This window comes from Notamacropus eugenii, chromosome 2 (genome assembly GCF_028372415.1).
Source record: "Notamacropus eugenii isolate mMacEug1 chromosome 2, mMacEug1.pri_v2, whole genome shotgun sequence".
Taxonomy (NCBI): Eukaryota; Metazoa; Chordata; class Mammalia; order Diprotodontia; family Macropodidae; genus Notamacropus; species Notamacropus eugenii.
In genome coordinates, this window is record NC_092873.1 from 79,730,797 (window position 1) to 79,748,563 (window position 17,767).

General features: G+C 41.9%; 1 protein-coding gene and 1 long non-coding RNA gene across 8 annotated transcripts in view; one reads left to right on the plus strand and one right to left on the minus strand.

The window, feature by feature from the left end:
- Positions 1 to 17,767, plus strand: part of LOC140525726 (uncharacterized) — a 133,367-nt gene that overhangs the window by 77,641 nt on the left and 37,959 nt on the right. For 5 of the 7 annotated variants that reach the window (XR_011974098.1, XR_011974095.1, XR_011974101.1 and 2 more), the window contains 2 exons: positions 4,855 to 4,898; positions 13,545 to 13,718. This is a non-coding gene — a long non-coding RNA (uncharacterized lncRNA). The remainder of the gene's footprint in view (positions 1 to 4,854; positions 4,899 to 13,544; positions 13,719 to 17,767) is intronic. The other 2 variants (XR_011974096.1, XR_011974100.1) reach the window with 2 other exon arrangements.
- Positions 15,510 to 17,767, minus strand: part of LOC140525723 (uncharacterized) — a 28,659-nt gene continuing 26,401 nt past the window's right edge. Inside the window, exons 8-11 of the mRNA XM_072641347.1 lie at positions 17,382 to 17,543; positions 17,042 to 17,139; positions 16,703 to 16,782; positions 15,510 to 16,034 (exon numbers count right to left, since the gene is read on the minus strand). Coding sequence (XP_072497448.1) covers positions 15,993 to 16,034; positions 16,703 to 16,782; positions 17,042 to 17,139; positions 17,382 to 17,543 — 382 coding nt within the window. The 3' untranslated portion in view covers positions 15,510 to 15,992. The remainder of the gene's footprint in view (positions 16,035 to 16,702; positions 16,783 to 17,041; positions 17,140 to 17,381; positions 17,544 to 17,767) is intronic.

The window sequence follows — 17,767 nt, forward strand, 5'->3', positions numbered from 1 at the left end:
TAGAAATCATGTGATTATGATGGTCTAAGCTAATTATTCTTGGTGTTAGTATTAAAGTGAGCTTCTAGAAAGGGACCACAAACATTTTAAAGGGAGAGGAGGAGGAGGAGGAGTAGGTATCTGAAAACTTGGGGAAGTAGAAAGAACTGGTAAGTTGGGCACCAGAAAAGGCAGGCATGGTGTCTAGCACCAGTGAGTAGCTCTAGTCAATGTTCTGTCAACAGGAGTGGGGACTAGCACCTCATTTGAAGCTGGAACTTTGTGAAAGGTACACAATTGGAGGCTTGAGCCATGAAGCTGGAAAATAAAGGGATCTGTCTGGGGAAAGGGTGGTTTTATTATCTAGAACAAGAGGTGATGGAGTCATGCTTGCCCAAATGGTCATCAGGCTAGTAGAAATGATGGAGATGAGGGTGAGAGACAGCTGCAGGGGCATCACCAGGACAGTGTCATTGGGTTGGAGGCAGAGACAGTCACTGAAGTTCTGTATGGAGGTAGCTTGGCTGGTCATGGCCAGGGACGTCAGGCCTAGAGAATCCCTAGCTTCTTTGAACACTCAAATCAAGTATAAATTCCTGCCAACTTCTTTCCTAGTCCTTTCAGTTGTTGATTGATCCTATGACATTCAGGTCTTTCTTTGTCACTGCTCATGTGTGTTTTCTTACATGTGGAAGGAGCTATGGTATGTAGCAGTGAAAGCTGGTCCTCTTCCTTTCTGAAGTAGGGTTTTTGGTTTTCTTTTGTTTTGACGTTTTCCAGTTTTGTGGATGGCAGCTCTAAAGAGAGGGATCAATTGAGGCTTCTTTCCTTGGGAAACTTGAAGAGTTACCTATCTCCTGTCTCACAGAATGAATAGCCAAGTGCTTTATATTTGTTCTCTGCCTAAAGCACCATCCAAGCATCCACTCCTTGCCCTTCCCATCAATTTTGAGAGAATGTGTTGGGGACAGTGAAACTAAGGTATCTGGAGTGGGAATGGCCTAGTTCAGCCAGTACGACCATCTCTCCAGAGCTGCTGGTCCTTCAAACCAAATATTCTAGCCCTCACGAAGACGTCTGAAACTAGCCAGAGTAGGCCAAGGATGTCTTATTCTCCTTCCTGCCCCTTTCCCAACTCTCGAAGTCTCCTGTCTATCTCTTCTCCTAATAAGGCTTCCGTAGATTCCAGCCTCTGACCACTGCTGCTGTTCCTTCTCCAGACTGTGTTTTTCAGTCTGGGACGGGGGGACAAGGAAGTGTTTAGGGTGTGTGAGTGTGTATGTGTGTGTGTTGTTGTGGGGGTTCAACTGAAATGGAAAGCCCCATACTTGGGAATTCCCTAACTATTCTGAGAATCCCAAGGGGAGTATGAGGCACAAAAGTGAGAGGAAGAAGGGTTATGTTGTGTCTAGGAAGCTTAGTTAGGTTTCCGGGCTGAATCAAAGATAACTTTGTGTCACCTGTTCCTGAAGTAGGTTCAGGAGCAGACAATCCAACATGCTTCCTTTCCTACTCCCTCTTGGTCCAAAACTGAGAGATATCATTTCCTGCCCCATCTGAATATGGACTTCCTGACAGGACAGGTCTTTGGTTGCCAGTTAGATGGGAGAGTGTGTTTGTATGTACAGGGAAGTAGGGTAACATCTGTCACATGGATCTCACTAATGGGGAGGCTCTCAGGGTCCAGAGATTCTGATTATACAAGGTAGATAAGACTTTTGAAACTATTCTAGTTCATATCAAGTTCTCAGTTCTCTGAATTACTATGGTGCCTACAGATAACGACAAAGTTTAATACTAATTGTTTCATCAGTGGAATGTAAGCTCATGAAGGGCAGAGATTTTATTTTATATTTGAGTTTTTTCAGCCCTTAGCACATTTCTAGACACATCAAAGGAGTTCAAGAAATAGTTTCACTTTCCTTATTATATATAATGCTATCTTTTGGTTTTAGCTATATACTTTTTGACGTATTAAAAAATGGCCCTTTTGTGCCTATACTTTGTGGGGTGTTTTTTTTTAGCATAAGTATATGTTGCAGTTTGTGAAAGGGTTTCTCTGCATCTGTTGATATGATTTTGTGGTTTTTGATGTTTGTATTCTGAATAAAATTGATTAGGTTAATTGTTTTCCTAAAATTGAGTTGTTCTTGTTTATAACAAGCCAACTTGATCACAGTGAATAATTTATTGGATCCATTGCTTTAGTCTTCAAGAAATAATTAAAATTCCTGAACTATTAGGGATAAAAGAGATAGGACCCTAAAAATAAAGCTCTTTATTTGGCACATGAGGAAAGTACAACTCGAGCTCAAGTGACTGACTTGCTTAAAGTCACATACAACTAGTTTAATAGCACAGTGAGGACTAGAATCCAGGACTTCCAATTCCCAGTCAAGTAGTATTCTTTCCAACACAGCATGGCTTCTGATTTATTGATTGGTGGATAGGGTAGATAGAAAAGAGTTGGGTTTGCGCAGAATACAAGAAGGGCGACCCAAAGTAGTTAGTTTTCACTTAGGAAGGTGAGGGAAGAAGGCAAGAATTTGGCATAAATTCCAAGGAGTTCCATAATGGATAAAGGGATGAAAAAACTGGGAACCTTAGCTTGGAAACTGGGGCCAATTATGCTTCTAGGGAAGTTTCTCGAAGCCCTTTTAGGTGGTAGTTGAAGACAGGGAGACTGACCACATCTCTCAAGGCTTTTCCTTACCTTTAACCCCTGAGGTTGAAATGGAGATGGTAGAAGGAGTAGGAACAGAGTTTATAGGGAGAGAGGGAAGTAACTATGCTTCCTCATCTTTCTTCTTGCTGCAGACCCCCCCCCCGCCCATGGGGAATTTGATTGTATTAGTGTTGTTGGAAGAGACTTCTAGACTGGAAGCCATCTGCCACCTACGAGGGCCGGAGAATGGAGCTTATGGAGCTTGTCCACATGAAGGTTAAGGAGATTGACAGCCATGGATAAAATCCCCAGTTGGGGATTAAACATAGGAAATGAGCTTTGGGGAAATTCCAGTCCTGGGCTGGCTAGCTGCCTGAGCACACCCTCTGACCAACTCTCCCCTCTTCTCACTCTCCCCCGCTCCTACCTCCACGTAACAACACATAAAAATAAACATCTTCTATTGTCACATAAATACACACAGATGTCTCTCTCCCTAGCTACATGCAGAGACATAGAATTCTGCTTTCCACAAACTCACTGACTATTCATACACTTCCCCACTTCAACTCCCCCACACTTAACAACACAGTCAATAAACATACTCTGTTCTCACACATAGACACAAACATATGTCTCTCCCCAGCTACCTTCAGAGACTTACTTTCCATGTACCTACTGCCTCCCTATACACTTAGAATTCCTGCATTGTCACACATATGCCCCATCTCAAACATACAAAGCCACCCTTGCCCCTTACCCCTTAAAACCCCACCCCACTATGTCCTGTGCTGCTATACAGGCACACTATTCAAATACATACACCAACTTTCACCTCCTATCACATTGACTTAAACACTTATCCTGCTTTCCCCTTATACCGACAGATGTATGGGCTCCTGCTTTTTCCCTCACCATCCTTATTTCTTGTTGACCTATGAATGCTTTAATAAGTATTTGGCACTCTCCCTATTTGTGATGGAGAAGAGTAGTAGCCTCACTCAGTGACCCTTGGACCTAGAGCTGACCTTTCTACAGTCCTGAGGTCCTGCTCTGTTCCTTAGCACACATGGAAGAATCCCAGAGCCAAAGCCTTAACAGACTAGCTCCTTAAGGGTAGGAACTATTTTGGCTTTGTCTTTTTCTTCCTATGTAACAAATTGTTTAAAACATTTCAAAACTTTTTAACAGTCCCTGTAGGCTCACTCTCCCAACTTATAACATCCTGGCAGCTCAGATTCCCAGAGGGGAAAAATAATCTTCTTCTTCTGGTTTAGTGTTACAACTTCAGAATTTAGTTCAAAGGTCACCTTCTTCTGCATGAACCCTTTCTCAATACCTTCTACTACCTACTAGTACCATCCCCTCTCCCCTTTCAAATAACCTTGCATTTATTTTGTGTGTGTATGTATGTATACATTTGTATGTATTTATAGATGTATATGTACAGGTTGGGTCCCGCCCAGACAGAATATAAGCTCTTTGGAAAGAGGAATTTTTTCCCCTTTGTATTCCTTTTATTTTCCTGTGTTTTTATTTCCTCAGCTCAGTTCCTGACACATAGTAAGTACTTAATAAATGGTTGAATCTTAAATTGACCGCTCACAGTCTTCTTTTTCTTCCCTGCCTCTGGAGTCTTTTGCTAGCTGGCTGATGTCCCTGGGAGCTGGCCTGTCTTAGACATAGGGGTGTGAGACAGCTTCAGGCTATTTTGAGCAGTCTCATGCAGTCCCTTCCTGACTCATTGACTCTTCCCTGGCCCCATCTTTTTCTCTGGTCTCCTCAATTTCCTGGCTTCTCTAAGAAAGCTTCCTAGGGAACTCTGCCCAGCCTTGGAGAGGCTATGGGCTTGGATCAGAGTATGGGAAGGAATATGGTGGGAGAGGGAAACAGTGCCTCATTAAGGAACTTCAGATCCATTGGCAGGGCCTAAGAGTACATTCTTGAGGGGAGAGTATTCTCTGGGCCACAAAGTTCTTGTTAGCTCCTCTTGGTCTTTTCATCTAAGGACAAGAGATAAAGTCTACTCTTCACTCCCTTCCCCCTCCCCCCCAATAAGATTGCCCTTCTCCAACCATGTTCCCAATAAGACACATCACCAGGAGGATTTAGCATTTGTTATGTTGTTTTACCCATTGTACTTTATAGATTGGGTATTTAGGCCCTGCCCTGCTACCTTGATTGCCACCTCCTTTCCATTTTCTCCCTAGTTCTCATGATGTCTTCTATGAGACCAAAAAGCCAAGAGCGCCTGGTGAGTACCAGCTTTTTCCTGTATGGGGCATTCTGCTAGGCTGTGTTCAAGCCAGTATGAGGGAAAGAGATAAAGACTAACAAATGTGGGGGAGATTCAGGACACTAGGATTTGACTGAACAGCAACATGCAGGGAAGGATGACTTTGTTCCACCGTCTGTCTGTCAGGGGGATTGCTGCTTACCTCTCTTTCTCATTTGGTACATGGTATATTTTCTGGAAGAAGACAGGATTGGGGAAAGGGATGAACATTTGGGGGGCAAAGAGGATGAAAGGGAAAACTCAGCCAAAGATGAAGTCTGCAGGGAATGGAGGAATGGAACCACGATGCTAGGGAAATGTGAGGACCTAGACCCTTCTTGGGGCCACATGGCTAGGAGTCTGATGGTATCACATGTATCAGACCACAAAAACCATAACTTCACCCTGGGATTCTAGGATAAAGAACAACTCGTTCTCCCCACAACAAAACCTCACATGGACTGCAGCAGTGTCTGCTTATAACTGCTCCCTCCCTCAGCTTCTGAGTCATGCTTCCTCAGGCCTGGGATCCTGCACAAAAACAGCAGGGTTTGCTGAGTCACAGCACAATCTAGAAATGGACACATTCTTGTCCAGTCTGTCAGTGAAGCTAGGGAGGCTATAGAAAGTCCCCCCACCCTTTTCCCTCAGTTATTCAGAATATTTCCACCTTCAGAATCACCTCCACAACCTTAATCCTTTACAACCATTCACTCCTCTGGCCAGCTAGATGGCTTGTCTGCTCATTTCAGAGGCAGGAATGAGGAGACTGGAGGTGTGTGATGGCTAACCTTCCCTTACACTCACACTCTCTGGCTCACAGATTCTTAACCTTTGTCAGTCCAGTGAAACCTATGGTCTCTTTCTCAGAATAATGTTTTCAACTGCATAAAACAGAACGCATAGGAAACTGAATATATTGAAATAATTATCAATATATTTTTTTTAAAAAGTTCCCAGACCTCAGGTAAAGAGCCCCTGCTCTCGGCCTTGCAATAGGAGGCCTTGGAGCTAGAATTAGAGGAGACAGGAGACCTAATGCTAAATGCCACAGAAGGAGATTAGTAAACTCTTTGAAGGCAGGGACTATCTTTTGCATCTTTTTGTAAATCCAGCACATAGTAGGCATTTAATACATGTTTATTGATTGCTTGATATTGATTGCTAAGTCTTGAACCAGAAGCAAGGTCCCTAAAGGCATCTTTTTCTCTTCAAGTTTGAATATGAATCAGATAAAGAGAACTTTACAGGGGACTTAGAAGAGTAGTTTTGTGAGAGAATTCCCCCAGAAAAGAATCAGCAACTGAAATGTTGATCCCTAGTTCTCCCTAGCTTGGGTTTTTGTAGTTGTGTCGATTCCACATCTGTTCTAGAAACTGCCATTCCAACTTTAACATATAGCCTCTAGGAGGTGCTCCTGAGGCAAAGGTAGATTTTTTTTCAAAAGACGTTTTACCTGGTAACAAAGGGGAAAGTTAAACGAAACCAAGGAACATTTTTTTTTAAAGAAACATGGAAACTGACAAGCTCCAAAATCACAGGAATATTACCTTTATTTAGCTAAAACAGACAAAAAAATTCCACAATTCTTAGTGATAGACAGGTCCTAAGCTCAGAGAATGATGATCATGGTTTCTGTAACCAGTTCCATCCAGTCCTGGAGAGCCCCCTTTGCTATCTTCTTCACCTGGACCTCAAGCTTAGGTACCTGTTGTGCCAACCTCCTGTCTATATTCTGCCATGCTACATCTAGGCTATGCAATGACATATCTGTCATATACCCTTAGCCCTCAACTGGGGCTAAGATTTGTATATTTGTTTTATAAAAAGGCTTCTATCCTCACTAACAATACAGAAGAGGGGGATGTCTTCTCCATGTATTTAGCAGGCAGCTTTGGATAGTGATAATCTCCAAGTTCTCCCAAACCCTACTGTCTCTGATTCTGTGGTCTTTTCTAAAACTATAACTCTTCTCTCCATGGGATGGGATAAGAGTGCAGAGCTAGTCTTGGAATGACAAAATCTGGGAACTGGAAAGGCTCTTCTGGTCCATCTCTTTTGTTGTTGTGGAGTTGTGTCTGATTCTTCATGACCCCATGGACCATAGCATGCCAGGCCCTTCTATTCTCCACTGTTTTTCAAAGTCCGTCTTAGTTCATGTTCATTGTTTCCATCTCATTCTCTGTTGTCTTCTTCTCTTTTTGCCTTCAGTCTTTCCCAACATCAAGGTCTTTTCCAAAGAATCCTATCTTCTAATTATGTAGCCAAAGTATTTAAGCTCTGACCTTCCAGTGAATAACCTGAATTCATTTCTTTAAGTATTGACTGGTGTGATCTCCTGACTTTCCAGGGGACTCGCAAAAGTCTTCTCCAGCACCACAATTTGAAAACCTGGATTCTGTGGGGTTCAGCTTTCCTTATAGTCTAACTCTCACAGCCATACATTGCTACTGAAAAATCATAGCTTTGATTATATGGACCTTTGTTGGCAAGGTGATTTCTCTGTTTTTATTATGCTGTCCAGATTTGCTATATTTTTCCTTCCAAGGAGTAAGTATCTTTTAATTTCATGGCCGTAGTCACTCTCTTCAGTGATCGTTGAGCCTGTTGACTTGAAAACTTGGTTATAGAAAAGGCAACAGGCTGAATGCATACATTTTATGATTTAATTAATTAATCAATTCCCCATAAAGAAAACAGTCACATAGCGCTATGGAGTCAGAGGTGACTCTGACTACCTAGTACAGAAATCATCTGTCTTAAGTACATTTTGCCGTGAGAAAGAAACTCTCCTAATTAAGCAAATCATAAATTCAGTAAGACAGGACAATTAACAAAGCAATGTCAGTCAAGTCTTGAGATTCCAAGCTGGGTAAACATATGTCCCAGGTGGTAAGGAAATCCCACCACTAGTTAAGTGGCAGGCTTCCTGCCCCAAACAGATAACTGACACAGGAAAGGGCAAACAATGTTCAATAGAAACCCAGGATGCCTATTTTTTCTTTACCATTAATATGCCATAACATAGTATGTGTCTATAGATAATAAGATACAAAGGAAAGTCCCATTATTCAAGATATGTCATAGGTTAAAGGTCTCCCAAGGAGTGCAGAGTCAGCTTTGGCTGGCTTTTGCTGACATAGGAAGAGGCATTCTCTGAGTTTGCTTCAGAGAGAACAAAGAGATTATTCCAAAATTTTATATTAAACATTATCAAGCCCAAGAATATAAAATCTGACACTGCTTCCGTGGGACCAGTTGCCAAGATCTTGGTTTTTCTGATGTTAAACTTTAAGTCAGTTTTTGCACTCTTCCTCTTTCAACCACATCAAGAGACTTCTTAATTCTTCACTTTCTGCCATCAGAGTGATATCATCTGCATAACTGAGATTGTTGATATTTCTCCTAGCAACCTTAATTCCAGTTTTTGATTCATTTGGCCTGGCATTTCACATGCTGTACTCTGCATGTAAGTTAAATAAGGTGACAATTTACAGTCTTGCTGTACTTCTTTTACAATCTTAAACCAATCAGTTGTTCCCTGTTCAGTTCTAACTATTGCATACAGGCTCCTCAGGAGAAAAATAAGATGATCTGGTACTCCCATATTTTTGAGGACTTACCGCATTTTCTTGTCATCCACACAGTCAAAGGTCTTAGTGTAGTCAATGAAACAGAAGTCGAGATTTTTTGTTTTTCCCCCCACAACTCTCCTAATTTCTCCATAATCCAATGAATATTGCCAATTTGGCAATATAGCCTCTTTGAAAACCAACTTGCTCTTTGTGGTAATCTTTAGTTCACATGTGGCTGAAGTCTTCCTTGCAGAATCTTAAGCATAACCTTGCTGCTATGTGAAATGAGCACAATTATTCTGTAATATGAACCTTCCTTGGCATGGGTCTTCTTTAGGATTGGGACGTAAACTGACCTTTTCCAACCCAGTGGCCACTGTTGTATTTTCTAAATTCGCTGGCATATTGAGTGCATATAATAACAGTATCATATATAATAGCATCATCTTTTAGGGTTTTAAGTAGCTCCAGGTCACCTCCACTAGCTTCATTGTTAGCAATGCTTTCTAAGGCTCACTTGACTTCATTCTTCAGGATATCAGGCTGTAGCTCAGTAACCACACCATCATGACTGTCCCCATAATGTTAAGATCTTTCTTGTATAGTTCTTTTGTGTATTTTTGCCACCTCTTCTGTTTCTGTTAAATTCCTACCATTTTTGTCTTTTATCATGCCCATTTTTGCATGAACTTTCCCTTGATATCTCTAATTTTCTTGAATAAATCTTGTCTTTTTCCATTCTATTGTTTTTTTCTGTTTCTTTGAGTTGTGCATTTAAGAAAATCTTCTTATCTGTCCTTGCTATTTTCTAGAAATCTGCATTTGGTTGGATATGTCTTTCCTTTTCTCCCTTCCCTTTCTTTCTCTTTTCAGTTGTTTGTAAGCCTTAACACACAGTCATTTGCTTTCTTGCTCTATTTTTTCTTTGGGATGTTTTTTGTTGTTGCTTCCTGTACAATATTGCCAATCTGTGCCTGTAGTTCTTCAGGCACTCTGTCTCCCAGATCTAATCTCTTAAGTCTACTTATTACCTCTACTTCATATTCATTTTCATCTATATGGTCTGATAATTTTCCTTACCTCCTTCAATTTAAGTCTGAATTTTGCAATAAGAAGCTCATGATCTGAACCACAGTCAGCCCCACATCTTGTTTTAATGGACTGTATAGAGCTTCTCCGCTTTGGGCTGTAAAGTATATAACCAATCTGATTTCTGTATTGACCATCTGATGACTTCTATGTGTGGAATTGCCTTTTGGGGTGTTGAAAAAGAGCGATTGTTATGACCAGTGACTTATCTTGACAAAGCTCTATTAGTCTCCTCCCCGCTTCCTTTTCTACTCCCAGGCCAAGCTTGCCTGTTATTCCAATTATCTTTTGATTTCCTACTTTAGCATTCCAGTCCTCTAGGATGAATGTGATATCTATTTTTCTGGTGTTATTTCTAGAAGATGTAGATCTTCATAGAACTGATCAATATCACCTTTACACCTGAGTCCATTACCCTATCTATGTATCCCTACAATATAATGCATTCATAGTAATACATACACCCAGATGGTCATACATAAACACACATACTCACACATATACACTACTTATATATGCTTGCATGTGACTGTGTACAACCACACAAGTTGGATTGTAGGGCAAAATCTGGCTAGGGGGCAGATCCTGCAAAGATGGACCTTATTCCCTACAAGAGGAGTCAGGAGCTTATGACACAAGACAAAAATGGCATTGTAAAGACAGTCATCCCCCTCACCCTCAGTATTAAAAAGATTAACACCAGAAAGTAAACCCCAGATCACACTCCATGAGGTTGTGCACATGTTAGAGTTATTGGGAGAAGGAGATACCACTAGTCCTAGCATAGACTGGGTCTATGGAATATTGATTACTACAGATCTTTTGGCCTTTACTCCCGAATTTACCGAAGACAGAGATAGGGTTTTACCAAAAGGACTTGACCAGTAACTAGTAGGATAATATAGAAAATAGAATTGTGGGGTTTACAGAGAAAGTAGAATTGCAGGTCCTTTACAGAGGACATCACAAGCTGTCAGGGCTAACTTTCTCCATCCAGAACTAGCCCCCATCTGGTCTTTGTCACCCATTCTTCCTAGCCTACCATTCCCCTTGTTAGAGAGGGCCTAAAACCAGCATTCTCCTCGTTTAAGTCCACTGTTGGGACAAAATAAGTTCAACAAATTGCGAATTATTAAACAGTTAACAAAACTTTGCCCTAACACAGCAGAGACATACAGCAAGAACATAATGGTAATTAGCTTCTCTGGATACGCTTTCCCTCTTATCTCTATATGGAAATGCATTTGATCAACAGGGCAGAGTATAGTGACTCTGATGGTTTTCAGAAATCTACAAAACTGGAAGGGCCCTAGCCCCACCAGAATAGCGACTTTTAAAGAAAGTGTTTATTTTATTTTTAATTCATGGAGCAAAACAAGCATTTCCATAACATAGTATAATAAAAGAAAAAATGATTACATATGAAACTGCAAATCTTGCTATTCCTTTTAAATATATAATGTTATCATGTAAATTTCCTTTTTCTTCTTTTTTTTTCTCAGTAGAACTTTTTATGCTTTTAGATGATCTGGGTACTTTTTATGCCCTTAGATAACCAGGAAGGCATAAGCAAATCAGGCCTGAGGACAGCTTGTTCTCTTTTCTTGGGTGTAACTCAGTCCCAAAGTCCATGGCATGACATTCTCTCCTTATTGGTGGAAATCAATGTCTTACACCCGCAGAAGAGCAGAGTGGAATTTATGGGAGTGGGAGATAAGAGCTCTGGAGTTCTCTTCAAGTCTTTTTAGTTTTCTGTCTCTTGAGTTAACTGAGTTTCTTTGGACTTTGGGCACTTCCAACTTCAAAAGAAAGGAACACTTTACAGGTTGCTAAAGGAAAAAACTCTGGCAAGAAGCTGGCAGTCTCCATCATGTTAAGCAAGAGACTTTGGGGAACTTCCTGCTGGATGAGAACTAGGACTCTGTGGTACAAGGGCTGTCCTACATAGGTAGCATGAGGATGGCATTGTATGGTTCGAAGGGAGGCAGAATAGGCATCTCTAGCCCCTCCTCTTCCCACCTTCTATAAAGGATGCTTTAATTCCTGCCAACAGGAGAATCAAGTGGTTAGAGATGAGACCACTCTTTTCTCCTCAGAGAGAGGCGGGAACCGGGCTAAAATTATTTCTATCTGTTCCCTTAAACATTGTTAGTCTAGGGGATGTAATTTTCAGATTCAGGCTAACTTCTGATTGCTGTTTCATTAATAGGGGAAGCAGGAGGACCCTATGCTTTATATCTAAAGCTTGACTCCTACACATATGTAATGATAATCAAAGAAAACCATTTATCCAAATCATAGTAAAGCAGAAATCCGAGAAAGTATATATGAGAATATATATACACATATATATGTATATACACATACTCAGATTTTCATATATATATATATATACATACATATGTGTATGTATGTGAGTGTATATATACATATATGTGTATAAGAATATACACCAGATAATACAAAGGAGCTCTCCTACTGGGAATGAGCTAAGTCAGCTTAACCAGGAGAGAGAGAGTCCTAGATCTCACCCAAGGAGAAATTCCCTGAAGTCTGACCCCAAAACATTCTTTGGGGCTGGTAGCCAGGAATACCAGTGCTTGGAGGTCATGACTGGTATTCCCACCAAGGAGAAAACTGGGTGGTAAGGCTTTCTTTCATGTTGTACAGCTCCATATGACCTTGCCACACTGACTGTCATCTGCTCCCCTTCTGGTTTGGCAGACAATCTGACTGACCTATGAAAGGTTCTAGTGTTCTGTAGTGGTAAGGGAAAGCCAGACATCAGCTGAAAAGGCTACCATGTCTCACAAGAAGACCCTACTACAGGGTACAATTCTTAAATGACACTGAGCACATTCACAATGGTATCTCCTTGCTGAATGGTCCTGGACAGTTTACTCTCTAAACTTCCAGGGGTAGGAGGGGGTGCGGTGCCACCATCTGCAGAAATATCACCAAAAGCACCAGCAGAAACACTGGAGCTAATCCTGGCTCCCATTCTTTTTGCACTGCCCGTCCTCTGCTTCAATGAGATTATTCCATTCCAGTCCAGCCCCACTGTTCTAACTCTTCTGGGATGGGCCTGACTCAGGCTTGCCCCTTGGTATTTTAGGTTCAGTACTGGAATTAAATGAGACATTCAGCAGTTAACAAAAGCAGATTTACTTTGCCATGGTTGGGTGAGGATATTCAACAAGGATGTATATCAGGACACTGAAAGTTGATTTAACTAAGTGACATCCCTCTGCCTCTGAGTCTCCCATTGTTGGTTCTCTAGTCAAACCCCAGAGAATAATTGGAGCTCTTCTTGGTTGTTTCATTCTCAGGGGACAGGAAAGTGATGTCATCAGCCTGAACCTTTACACTCAGGGTGATTGTGGACAATTATCAGCCTTATTTTCTTCATCTATAAAATGAGAAGGATCTTTAAGGTCCCTTTTAAGTCTATGAGTCCTGTTGAATTAGATTCCAGGATCCCAGAATAAAAGGAGGCAGCTACGCAGCTTCTTTCTAGGTCATTCTAAGGCAATAGTTTTCAATGCTAGGAGCCCCTAAGGGTTCCCTTTGTCCTGTTCATAATACCCCTTCACCAAGAGTATTCAGTGCACCCAAGTTCTTCAGTCTTTGAGAGGAAGAGAAATTGATAGTGTTTGCTCCATTTGGTCAACCGCTGAGTTAATTAGTTCCTCTAAGGTTGAAGAGAGGGAGGACTGGCGTTGAGCAGGAAGGTCCTGAAGTCTTAATTGCATCATCAGGATTTGTGTTAGCCCTTGGTTTTGGAGCTGTTGTTTTTCCATGCATTAAAGGAGAAGATTATTTAGCCTATATTTTTCCCAAACACCTACCTCATAAAGTTGTTGTTGAGATCAACTGAGATAATGTTTGTAAAATGGTTAGCACAGTACCTAGCACATAATAGGCACTCATGCTTTTTTTCCTTCCTCCCTTCCACACTCAGTAGATGTTTCAAGGCCACCAATTTTTGCTTGAGCACAAAAGAGGAAAGAGGCATTGACTGAGATAAGAGCTGAGATTCCTCTGCAAGCAACCTTGATCCATGGATCTTCCCCAGAACACAGAGTGATCATAAAGAGAAGAGCCTTGGTGCTTGTTATAAATGTGGTTATGTGAGGTGAGTGTAAATAGAGCTAGGAACTCTGGGACTCTTTATCTGCTTTATCTAGGCAAGCATTCCATGTCAAGCCTGAGAGACTCTGAGAATCCCCGTCATGATAGCAGGTGATGAGCTGGGGGAAAATGAATGGAAAGAAGGAAGGGGAAGGACAGTGTTGAAAAGTTAATGTGATTGAAGAAAAAGTTGTGTTAATAAGTAGTGATGTATACTACTGAGACTTGATAACTCCCTTAGAACTGCTGAAGCTTTCCAATTGGAGGAAAGTGTTTAAGTAGCCATCTCTTAGGGTTTGGCTCAGTTCTAGGAGCCGAAGGCTTGGAAGGCAAATGAAGAAATGAGAAAGTTGAAAGGACTCTGGAGCTGGAGACACAGTAGCTACCCCTCCCCACACACACATACAGTCATACACCCAGGAGTTGTACATGGAGCTGTCCAGGATTGCCTGAACCATATGAGTGGGGCAGTTTGAATGTTCTGTGTGTAATGAATGGTTCCAAGGAAACCACTGGGGAGCAGCAGAGTAAAGTTTTGCTTTGTTTTGAAGTTAAAGTTTCAGTGGGAGTGTTCTGTGGAGGAGAAACTTAGGAAATGGATCTGTCTGTGTGGTCTGTGGTAAAACAGGACTGACATCTCAAATGCAAGGGAAGCAGTAGCACATAATAACACAGGAGAAAAGCACCAGACCAGAAGTTAGAAGCTGCTAGTTTGAGTCCTCACTCTGCCCTTGCTGAGCTATATATAACCTTGGATTTTATCTCTCTGGATAAACTGTAATAATGTGCTTCACCTGCCTCATAGGGTTATTACATGACTCAAGTGATATTAATGGTTGTTACTTTTGTAACCATGAATACCACTGACTGTTTTGATGATTCAGTAAGTCCTTTGACACCAGTGCCTTTGCAAATGATAAGAATAGGATAGCAATAACAAAAATTTTCTAGTCCTCAAATCCTATAATGTAGAAATGGAGAGGAAGGGAAACCTAGCAGATAAGTTACCACTTGAGTGAAGGTAGAAGGGGAAGAGAATCACAGAAAGGTCTGAATTGTTGGAATAGGTAGATGATGAGGGACATAGCGATCATGGAATCCTAGTGGAAGTAAGGTGGGGAAGTAAAGTGGCCACAATGGACCAATAGAGGGTATAGAATCCTGGGGAACCAAAACCAAGCCCTGGGGCTGCTCTGAATGATCTTTTAGAGCAAAGTCCTAGGCTCCTGCCAAATGTGGTGTAGCTGAAAGAAGCAGATTGCTATAACCCCAAGGTAAGGTCAACCCTTTAGGAGATATGGAATCAGGAGGCTATTGTGAATCCTGGCTCTGCAAATCACTCATTTTGTGGTCTTAGGCAAGCTACCTCACTCTCTCTTCTCAGCATCCTTATCTACCAAGTGATGACACTTCATAAGGCTTTTGTGAGGACAAAAGGATATTAAGGTGTGTGGAAGCCAGTTAAAAATACAGAAAGCCATATACAAATATTAGGGATAAATATTATTTGGACATGGGTCGGTGCTGGTCCTGGGTTCTAGAGGAGATGCATTTCCTCATTGGTGACCAGACTGGTTCTGCATCAACCCCACTTCCCAAGCTCCGCCTGAAAGATTAAAGCCTCAGGAGACATTCAGGTGGCTGTTTAATATTCCATGATGTTCCCAAGGGGCCTTGGGTTAAACTAGCAGAAATGTTTCACCCTAGAACTATTCTACAGAATCAACTCCAGACCCTGTGTGTACATATTCATAAGCCTGTGTATATGTAGGAAAAGATCTAAGTGTTGTATGCGTTTGCGTATATAATTTATCCGTTTTATTGAAACTAGATGGTCAGAAAAATTTCACCCTGGGAGAACCAACCCCTAAGTGTCAGAATTTAGCCAAGATCACAACGATGTCTTTATTTAAGTGCTTTCCCTTCCTTCCTCCCTCCCTCTTTCCTCCTCCATCTCCCTCCTCTCTTTCCTCCATGTGAAAGGATCTGGGAGCTCCTGTCCAGGGCGAGGTGAGCGTCTGTGTGGTGGGAGAACATCATCCTTGGGATAGCAAGAGCAAGAACACCACAATAGTAACAAATAATAATAATAATAATAATAACAATAATAATAACATATGAAATTTACATTGCACTTAATGGTTTACAAAGCAGTTTGCATACATAATCTCATATCAACAAAGCCCAGGCTGTTCACTAACAGAGGCAGTATTACAATTCATGCCATCCTTGTCTCCGCGCAGGGCTGCACTGATAGCTTTTCTTCAACAGTGAGTTTTCAAACGGTGGTCATTACCACGTGCGGCCTTTGGATTTGGATCTAGAAAGAAAAAGTATCTGTGTGGATGCTAGGCTATGGGAAGATGTTCAGGCTAGAGAGGGATGAGGACAGTAAGGATGCTGAAGATTAGGGAAGTTTTCTCCCATAGACCCTGGGGTACAAATCGATGTAATGGTGAGATCTGAACCAGTGAACTGGCAAATTTGTCTCAGAATAACTCAGTGTGGTTCACCTGTCTACCCAGCTGGATATCAGAATTTCCTTGTCATGGTTTTTTTATTTAACGTTGACCAACAGGCTATCCTAGAAAGACAGGAAGTATATTGTATGCTTTCTTCCCTATGTTCTCCACCCACCCCTATTTATCCACCCAGGTTAAATTATGCAAGATGCAACCTGAGGAGATTTGCATATGGATACAAGGATATGGGGATATAGGGAGAGGGCTGTTCTACCTCTTATTCTTGGTGATATGAAGGTATTATAAGACAATGATGTGCATCACATCTGGGGTACCAAATATGGGAGCCACCTTCTCTCCAACAATTGCCTTTTTTGAGTAATTATCAAATGCCAGAAGCATGGGGGTCCCTTAGTGCTCAGGGCCTAGAGTCACAGCCCCAATTTGCCAAAGCCTAGGGACAGTTCTGATTGACCTGAAAAGTCTGTGTCAGGGAATTTGAGGTGAGAGAAATGCTCTTGCTTACCTTCTTTTCGGGGTCAATGTGACCAAAGGAGGGCTGGAAGTTACTGTAGACAGAATTCCCGTAAAGGCTATCTTCTTGTTCTAGAGGGAGGGAGAACAAGAGGGAAGGTGGCGTGGTTGGGAAGGTGACTTTTCTTTCACATTTTCTCTCCCCAGTCCTGCCTAGTGCTTTTTTCTCCCACCTTCTTGCTGTCAATATAGTCTTGGAAGCTGTGTGGGGCCCAGAGTTTTAGAGCTGGGAACTGCCTTCCCTCCCTCAGACCTCTAGACCTCAGTCCTCTGAAATTCCTCACAAGTGACTCCCTCCAGCCACTAGGAAGCTAAAGAGGGCTGCTGGTACCTTGAGAGATGTCAAAGCCTGTATTCTGGAAGGTCCCGGGGCTTGGTCCTCCAGCCTCTTCATGCCATTTATACACTTGATCCAGCTTGGCCTTTTGACTGTTGACAAAAAAATGCCAGAATGACTCCAAACCCCTTCAGAACTGGGGGCCCAGCACAATGCCCATAGCATTCAGAGAAGCTGTCTTTTGGGAAGATGGCCTGAAGAGCATCCAGTCTAACTGTGACTTCCTTCAGATCATCTTTCCTCCCGACCCTCAGTGGCCATCCTGAAGATATGAAGAACTTCAGGGGCCAGAGATGAATCTAGAATGTAAGAAGTAGATGTAGAGATGGCTCACCTTTGGACCTTCCTCTGGGACTTGTACATGAAGACAGAGAGGGCAACAATGCTGACCACCAGCACTGCCCCTAATGCTCCCACTAACCCATACACCAGGTTCTTACTGGTGCTGAGGTTACAGGTTTCTCCCCGGTACCAGTGTGTGTCTGTGATAATACAGCTGTTGAATGATAGTAAAGGTAGGAGAGAAAGAAGATTTAAGTCAAGATCATGGACACTTTCTTCTAACTCTGCCTGATCTCCAGAACTGACCCTTTTTTTCCCATGAGGAGAAGGCCATGAAGAAGGTAAAGATGTGTGCAGGTTCTAGGAATTAGGACATAGGAGATAAGGGACTGGTCAAGGGGCCCCAGGAGAAGGAAATGTGAGCTAGAATGGAGATGG